The 9,151-nt window shown below is 37.1% G+C and overlaps 1 protein-coding gene across 7 annotated transcripts in view; it reads right to left on the bottom strand.

Annotated features, from left to right (window-relative positions):
• Nucleotides 1–9,151, bottom strand: part of Tbc1d19 (TBC1 domain family member 19) — a 126,059-nt gene that overhangs the window by 17,660 nt on the left and 99,248 nt on the right. For 4 of the 7 annotated variants that reach the window (XM_010608460.3, XM_019205144.2, XM_019205145.2 and 1 more), the window contains 2 exons: nt 5,011–5,154; nt 991–1,023 (listed from right to left, as the gene is read on the bottom strand). In XM_010608460.3, the coding sequence (XP_010606762.1) occupies nt 991–1,023; nt 5,011–5,154 (177 nt within the window). The remainder of the gene's footprint in view (nt 1–990; nt 1,024–5,010; nt 5,155–9,151) is intronic. The other 3 variants (XM_010608462.3, XM_019205147.2, XM_010608461.3) reach the window with 1 other exon arrangement.

The following is a 9,151-nucleotide window of genomic DNA, read 5'->3' as shown; positions in this document are numbered from 1 at the left end:
TTTTTTTGGTACCAGGGATTGAACGCGGGTCTTTGCACTTGCAAGGCAGGCCACCAAACCGCTGAGCTAAATCCCCAGCCCTACAAGTATTATATTAAATATTATGAAAATTTTATCAAGAGAATTAGGATAGTATGTTATAATTAAAGGTTGTAAGCAACATTGTCAAGATATCATAATCTAAAGTCCCTAGGTACCCTGCATCCTTTTCACTGTATGCTTAGTTTAAGTTTTATGCCATCGACCACGACTGTCTGATGTCAGCATGAAGATACTTTGTACAAATAAAGCATTAATTTCTTGCTTATGTTTTTTACAAAGGTAAAACATTGAAGTGTTTCTTTTTATTCTAAAGGTAAGAGGTAGAAATAAAGAGAAGAACAGTAACAAGTTTATTTATAATACGTAAAAACGGAAAAATTATGTGACTTTAAGGCACGGAGCTTTCCTCTGCTAATCTTTGTTAAGCCTCCCCCCTCCTCATTCAGTGGCAGTGTGAAGAGAGAAAGGCACTCAGCGCTCTCAGGCCTGCACGTGTGTTTTCTGAGGACAAGGGAATGCTCTAACGTAACTGCTGTTGTGCACGCAGGAGTCTGGAGACATCATGTGCTCAAGCTCAGTGTTGTCCTCCTTTTCAGGCTCTTTCTGACTTATTGTTATTTTTTAAAAATTCATATAAGAATTAATTCAGGGATTTAAGCACTCTAGTTTAACCCCCACTACAGCTAAATATTAATGTGTCTCTCTACTGGATTGAATTAGAAGATGGTAAACCTCAGAACGATTTTCATAGTATGTTCTAAATCAAATCTGCCAAGCAATCAACACCTAAATAATTATGGTGATCGCTTATTTTCAATTTAATAATGAAGAGATTCTAAACTTAATGCTTAAAAGTGTTCATAATAATTTGCTAAGTGTGTGGGTGATGTGATATATAGTGTTTTAATGTTTAAATTTCATAAAATGAATATTTTAAAGCCCACTTACCATACATTGAAAATCCATGAAAAGGGATTACACCTAAAAGATTAAAAAAGTTTCTGTTCAATGAGTAGCATAATTCTGCTTGTTAGATAAACTTTAATAATTGACAATGGCTAGACCCTATTTTTTGCTTTAATTTTGTTTGTAAATATCAGAAAAACTTAGTAATGCTAAATGATAAGTTCTTAAATACCTCTAGAAAAGGAAACTAGAAATTCAAATGTATATCCAGTAAATTTTCTATTGATAATATAGTGCCATTAAAACTGAACATGTACACACACACACACACACACACACACACACACATGCATACTGAATGTACACACACCAGGAGGACACAGATCAGAGATTTAAACTTAAAAACTAACGATAATGGTACCACAAAAAGTTAATAGATAGTGCCCCTTTGGGAACAACTTCATTCTGTTTATAAGAATCCAACCTGCTTAAAGGATTAGTGAGCTTTTCAAGGCACTTCTTTGAAAACGTCACTTTACAGAAAACTCTATGAATATTTAATTAACCGGCTAAAAATTATTTAATGAATGTGGTTTAGAAGAAATATGGGCAGAAATATGGTACAAAGTCAATACTATAATCTTTGGCAAGAATTATACACAAGGAAAGTAAACATCCTTTTCAAAGAAATACACAAAGCTTAACTTACTGTGCTAAACATCTTGTCATATTCTAAGTGAAAATGTACCTCCTAGGTTCAAAACAGAGTTTCTTTAATAAATACTGCTGTGTACCTAATGGTGCACTAAATCAGCTTGCAAACACAGTACAGGAGAAAGGAGAGAAGTTTCCTTTCTGGAAATATAGGACAGAAGTGCTCTACTCATCCAACATGTTCAGAGGGGAAAGCTCGGTGCTGGCAGGTCATCTAGAGTAAGTTCTAAGAAGTGACAGTCGACTTTCTGCTTAAAACATCCAAACGTAGAGGATGCATTAATTTCCACTGAACAATACAATGGGGACAAGATTTAATTTGGGGAGATTTATTTCTTATATTGAGTCAAATACTGGTTTCCTGTGATGCCCATTTCTTATTCCTAGTTCTGACCCCCAAAAAGTCACAAAGAAAAAGTCTAACGTATCAACTGCAGTATATAAAAAGTTTCAGAAATGTTTGTTCTCTCCCTAGCTCCACTGTCATCAGGGTTTTTTGTTGTTGTTGTTGCTTTAAGTGTCTATGAGTTTCTCTAATTGTCCTCCAAGAAATGGGCTTAAATAGCTTCCCTACTTTATTTTGCTGTGGACAAACTACAGTTCACCACAGCCCTTAAACTAGATGAGTAAAACCTCTAAGTATTTTCCCTCCTACACACTCTACAGTCAAGACAGTGCATTTGAGCCACTGTTTCTGGACCTAAGTAAAGGATTATATTCTTATCTCTGTCACATTGCTTATTTAATCAACCATTCCAACTGGAGATAATTCTGAGCTCTCATTCTGTTATCTAATGTGTTCCATATTCTTGTTGGTTCCACATTACTGGAAAATTTGATATGTACATTATCTATGTTCTCATCTAAGGTAATATAACAATGCTAAACAAGACAGATAGTAACTGTCACTAGAAACTTCCTTTCATGTTACATCAGCTCATTAATCAGCAAGCTACTGCAGTAAGTGAAGAGCACGAATGGGAGCTGGCCAGGCTTGGTTGGCTCCATCAGGCTATGTCACTGAAGAGTTCTGTGTACCTCTGGGTAAGTTTCTTAACTTCCCTAAGCTTCAGTTCCCTTATCTGTAAATCAGAGCTAATGATAGAAACTACACAAGAAAACTGAGATAATGGCCGTAGCTTAGCCATTAGTAAATACCTTGGGCCTGTAATAAATGCTGGTTGCTCACAAGCTAGTTCACACTTCTTTCTTGTTTCTAGAATTGATTTTATAAAAGAGTAGTATGAGGAAATTCAGTTATTGTATTGAATGAGTTTTCCAGGCCAACCAGCTTCAGAAATTTGCGCAGATCACTTTTAAGATTTGCAAGCTACAATTCTCAGGACCTTCCTTTTCCCATTTTCCCCCAATCTTACAGAAAACTGCATAGATTTATACTGTCCAACTCTGGCTAAATCCTTTGGCTTATTAATCTTCTTGATTGGCCACTCTATCCTTTTAAAACATTCAAGCGCTTACCATGCACTTATAAACCTTACTTCCCTCATATTGGAAGGCTGATGCTACTGACACGAACTCTTCCCAATTATCCTTTATATTTCACTTTTTCCTCACTCTCAGCATTAGAGGAGGAAATACCCTTTGCTTTTTTGAGATAATATCTTCACCTGTGCTCTGAATCCTGCTTTCTTAATGTTCACACCAATTGGCAACTAAGGTCATTTGTCTGTCCTATGAGCTAAGAATGGCTTTTATAGTTTTAAAAACAACAAATGATATGGAATGGAGACTGTTTCTGACCAGCAAAACTTAAAACATTTACCATCTGGCTGTTTATAGAAAAAAAGTTTGTAAATCTCTGCTCTGGAACCAATTATCCCACCCACATACATCATTCAGTAAAATATGCATCGAGTCCCTACTGAGTGTCCTTATTATAAGGACTGGAGCTGTCCTTTTATTGCAGAAAGAAAAATCACAAGAAGTGAATGCATGTCAGGCAAGCACTAAGAGCTATAGGGGAAAGTAATGGAGGGAAGAGGGAAGATGGGAGGTCCAAGGTGGGGAAGGGAAGAGGAGGCCTTTCTGATAAAAGAGCCTTGGAAAGTTTGGAGGTGAAGATCATCTGGTAAGGGGTGGCCTGAAAGCTCTGGGCTTCATGTGGTCATCATCAGGGACAGGAAAATGTGCACTAAACATAGCCTGTCTTACAGTGGAGAGGGAAGGGATCTGCCCTTTCTTCCTACAAATGGAGGCCTAGAGGCACGGTCATTCAGGCAAGGATATTATAAATATTCTCATATGTCATCATTATGAAAAGTCTGTTTTCTTCCTAGAATCTACTTTTCAATCAAGCAAATGTATAATCTCTTTCCCTCCTTCAAAGCCAAGCTTATTTTTTTTTAAACTATCTATATTTACTACCCTTCCATCTTCATAACCCTCAAACACGTGTAAACTTGTTTTTATCCCTATGGTCCTAACTTGTGGTCAATAAATCCAGGGGTCTCCTCTCTTCATGTGTTGTAGTTAATGGCCTCACAGCAACTGAAAGTTCCTTCTCAAACTTGACCCTACCATGACCCTGATGTCCCTATGCAGATCACCTTCTTTGTAGCCCAGAAATATCTGCGGTTCCGTTTTATTTTGCCTAATTAGTTCTTCTGCCCAATCTTTAAATATAGCTATGAATGAAGATTCTGTCATCCTTGTTTTCCTTTTCCTTCCACCAGTATTTTCATCATTCACCTAAAATCCAAGCTAAAAGCCCTGTATCCAAAGCCTGCTTCAGGACACTCTTTCTATAAAGGACTCACTACCTCCTTTGTCCTTTAGGGAAGAAAACTTTGAAATATTTTTTTCTTTAGCTCTCTCAGTCCTGATACCTAAATGCATTACGTTCCTTTCTGGTCCTTGTAGGATAGCAAGTACTTAATTCTTCAACCTAATGTCAACAGCTTCATTCCTTTTCTCTACATCACAAATACGATTCTGTCCACCCAAATCGATCTCCATCCCTTCAGTCTCTGGGTACAGATTAAAGGTTCTCCCCCATTTCCAGCTCTATCCCTGAATCATTCCTTCAAAGTATAAATAATGCTTAACTGGAAAGATCTCCCCGATGGTCCCCTACCCCTCATCCTGGGAGATTCATCAATGAGTAGTCTTGTGTCAGCTGACTTGCCCTGGTGGAGGTACTCTTCAGTGCATCTAGAAAATGCTGCCCAATTCTGGTTCTACCACTTTCTGTCTGTAGACACTCAGGGAGGTTAATGTGTTCCCTCATCTAAAACTACTCTTAGACTAAGGAGGATTGGCTTGGGCTGAGGTCCCTGCTCTGGCACTCCTGTTAGTACTCCTCTCGGCCCTGCCCATGTCTCTACTTACAGATCACACCCCAGGTATCCACGACTCCCAAACTCCCAGCCCAAAGACCCCGGAGCCAGCTTCTGAGGCTTGCATATTTTCTCTGGTGGAGAGGCTGTCCTGACTGTGTATGCTCCAGGACACGGAGGTAGCCAAAGGGGCTATCTGTGGAAACATGAAACTGTAGAGATGAGAAGGGGGTAGGGACGGTACAGGCTAGGGACTGCTGAGAAGCTTAAGAATTCTGAATTTGAGCCCGGTCTTTTAGCTTGTTATGAAGGTATATGTGTCAAGGCAAGGAAACAGAGTAAACGTTTTATTAGTCTGGTTTGTAACATTTAAATATTTAGACTTATGATAGGTAGACCCCATTCGTACTACTGCCTTGGAGTCCTGTAAAGGTTAAGAACAGACCTGCCTTCATCTATAAAGGGGTGACAATAGCATGGGATGGTGACAATTAACTAAGGAAACACGTACTATAGCAAAATACTTGACCCAAAGTCAGTACTTAATACATGCTACTTTCCTGCTTTTATCTTACTGTCCTATAATCAGTTTTTGTTTCTCTCTCTGTGAACAGAATAAATCCTTTGAGTACAGGAACTGTTTCTTATTTATCTCTATCCCCAGAGACAAGTACAGTGCCCACAATAAGATAAGTATTCATTAAATGCTTAGAGAACAAGTACATGAAGCCCTAGAGAACCTGCCTCTACAGTTTTTCAGCCTCTTACTTTCTTGCCTAGTTTCAGGGCTTGTAACTATCATCAAACAATATGTCTGAAGTAAATTCAGAAAAATTTGTGACTTGCAGAAAACTATATATGGAGCACTTTCAATAGTACGATTCTTTACCAACTTAAAGGTGCTTTGCTTTTCAGAAACCATGTTAGAACAAGATTTGATTGACATTGAAAGTCATTAGGTATTCCTGGTGACACCATGGGACCTGCCTTCTTCAAGCCTCCTTCTCTCTTCTTGTCTTGGTCGAGTCTTTCTTCCTGTGAACACCCTTCCTTCTCAAACCTCCCCCTCTGCTGCTTCACGGTATTTCTTTTGCTAATCATTGGCTAAGCAAATATTAAAGGTTATCTGTATCTTCAAAGTCTTCTAAAATAGACATGTTGACATGTGAAAGAAAAACTGAGAAAAATAAGTTAATAAGTTGATATCTTAAGGAAATATAAATATATACATATATATCTTTCTAAAAACCAAACCTCAAAGTATATTGCTATTATATAAAACACCTATATTTGTACTCAAAAACATTTTTACTTCCACTGTTAAGCCACTGCAGTGACTACCTCAACCTCAACAAGCAGGTTAAAGTAGTTAGGAGTAAACACATTATTATTTTCATCTTCTACAAATATTAAGGATCTCCTAGCATAGAAACACCTTAGGACAAGGCATTTTTATTTTATTTTTTAGGACAAGGCACTTTTAATAAGGAAAGTTACAGTGAATGAATTAGTGAACTGCAAAAAGGGGTGCACAACACTAAGACTGTGGTTAGTCACACTTTCACTACATTTCTTCCAAGTTCGGAAATCTACTTGCTCCACAGACTACTTGGTTATAAGTTATTTAAGCAAGACCCATGTTCATACTGTATATAATCTTCACCACACAGCATGGCACCTTCTACAAGTGAGATACTCAATACAATACATGTTGTTGATGTAAATTTGAGCATTGATAAAGGCTCAAAGAAAATATTAATGTATATAATTATTTATGAATAACTAATTAAGATAAACATAGGAGGCACCTGATAACTCAATTTCAAAAAGAAAATGTGATCAATAAAGTCATACAGACATAAATTTAATTCTATGTGAATCTAGGTAAGTTAGCAACCTTTTTATATCCACATTGTCATTGCTGAAAATGGAGATACATAATACCAAAGTCACTGGGTTACACTAAAGCACAAACAAGTTAATGTTTTTTGTTTTTGGTACCAGGGATTGAATTCAGAACCTTGCTCTTGTGAGGCAGGCACAGTGTCACTGCACTAAATCCCTGGCCCACAAGTTGATGTTTTTAAGTGCCCCGTATGACAACGAGTACACTTCACATGTTCAATAACCTTTAGCTATTTTATGCCCTGGAGAGTATCATATTTAAGTATGAGCATAAATCTGTGAAAATAATTGTTTTGTGGTTTGAATTAGCTAAGAGTACACTTCAACCAGGGCTTACAGTCTCCAAAAAGCCTGCATGGTCTGTTTTGTTGAAGGACAGAGTCAAATCCTGGCAAACACAAGCAGGAGGCCAAGGAAGTGGTGAAGAATCTATTAACGTGCTAGTGCGCATACCACCTAGAACATTCCTTTGATCTTAGAGGTTGTCAAGTTCTTGGCCAGGATTTTCAAAATCCTTTCCTTTGCCTCCCATCTCTTTAGCCTTTCAAGGGTCAAACTTCTTTCACCTGGTTGCCATCCAACAGTGTGTTTCCAACAAGCACTAGGATGGTGAGGACACACCTCCTGTCTGGCCTCAAAGTTCTACAAATCTGCTATGCATAATTGTTTTAAATTACTTGCCTTCCTCTATGCATGTGAAAGAAGTCTAACATTAATTGGTTATACTATTTATGAATAAAGAGATGATTTCATGGGCCTTTGACAAAGCTCAGAATGGTAAGCACTGTCAACAAAAATAAATCTTGAACAAGATGAGCTATAAATAGTAAATATGACCTCAGAAAATACCCCCAACATTAACATGCTTTGCACTTACTATTTTCCCTTTCCTTCCTCACCGTCCCTATAATTCTCACATCTGATCCACTTCAACTTCATACCAGTTGAAAGCAAACTGTTATTATCTTTCATCTGTGTTTCCTTAGTACAGTTTATTTAATTCAGCTGTTGAGATAATCATTTCTTCTGTTTATTCTTATTCCACATATAAACAACCAGCCAGTGTAAGTAGAGATTAAGACAATGGATAAATTACTTCTCGCTATTTCCATTATCTTTCTGAACCAGAACTTCAGACTACGACTTTGTTATTTTATTTTCAGTAATTAAACATTTCTAAAACATTAGCATATTTAAATATCAATCTAAAATCATACTTGAAATAAAATTTTAATGAAGCTTACAATTTATGTCTAAATTTACACTTCAGGAGGTTTGGGGTATGAGATATTTTTATTTATTTTTAATTAATGTAGATGAAAAAGTACATTGCTATTTGTCAACTTTATATGCAAGGAGATTTGGGATGATATATTTTATTTATTTCTTCCTACAGTCTTTCTAATGCAGTACAGTATCCTGTGCACCATGGGATGTTTAGGCACATGTCCCACTCCTCTAGATTATGAATCTTCAGACACTGCCAAATGTTCCCTGGTGTGTACGTGTGCATGCATGTGTGATGTTGGTGGAATGACCCTTGGTTGACAATCACTGTTCCAGAGTCCTGAAATTTCTCTATCCAAAGCTCTCTAGCAATTAAAATTATTTTCCTCTCTTGCAGGATATAAATGATATTAGCAAATTATAATTTTAAAATCACTTATAATTCACTCTCTGCCAGATTTATGTGTATTTTCCTATAAGCCTAGGAAAAATATCTCATTTCTATTCTTATTTCTTTGTATTCTTCTATGTTCATTCCTTCATTCATTTGCCTCAGCAATGTTTACTGAGCACAGACTTTATACCATGAAGACTCTAGGTGCTGAATATGTGAGTCAACAAAAGCTATGAAGCTCCTTGTTCTCTTGGAGCTCACACAACAGTCAGGTAGACTTTTTAAAGCATTAATAAGGAATTAGAGGAGAGTCATCACTAAGAGCAGTGAGGGAGGATATTCTCCAACTCTGTCCTTCAACTAAAGTAATGGTCAAGCCGATAAAAATGTTAGATTCAACTTTTTTGAACTCTGGAATCTAATCTAAAAAATTTTATAAGAATCAAGGGACTGGCTAATAAAGAAAGACTTTTAGGACCGGGGATTTAGCTCAGTGATGCCTGCCTTGCAAGCTCAAGGTCCTGAGTTCAATCCCCAGTACCAAAAAAAAAAAAAAAAAAAAGACTATTGGTGAGAGAGGATTATGGATTAATTTATCCACCTACGATTCTAGCTTGGCAAGAGTCATGAAGACAGCAGTCCACACTGTTGGTGTAGCTTGCAACTG

Source organism: Fukomys damarensis, unplaced genomic scaffold, assembly GCF_012274545.1.
Source record: "Fukomys damarensis isolate Sample0158 unplaced genomic scaffold, DMR_v1.0_HiC HiC_scaffold_35, whole genome shotgun sequence".
Lineage (NCBI taxonomy): Eukaryota > Metazoa > Chordata > Mammalia > Rodentia > Bathyergidae > Fukomys > Fukomys damarensis.
The sequence above is the reverse complement of the archived record's forward strand: the minus strand, read 5'-3'. Positions and strand labels throughout refer to the sequence as shown.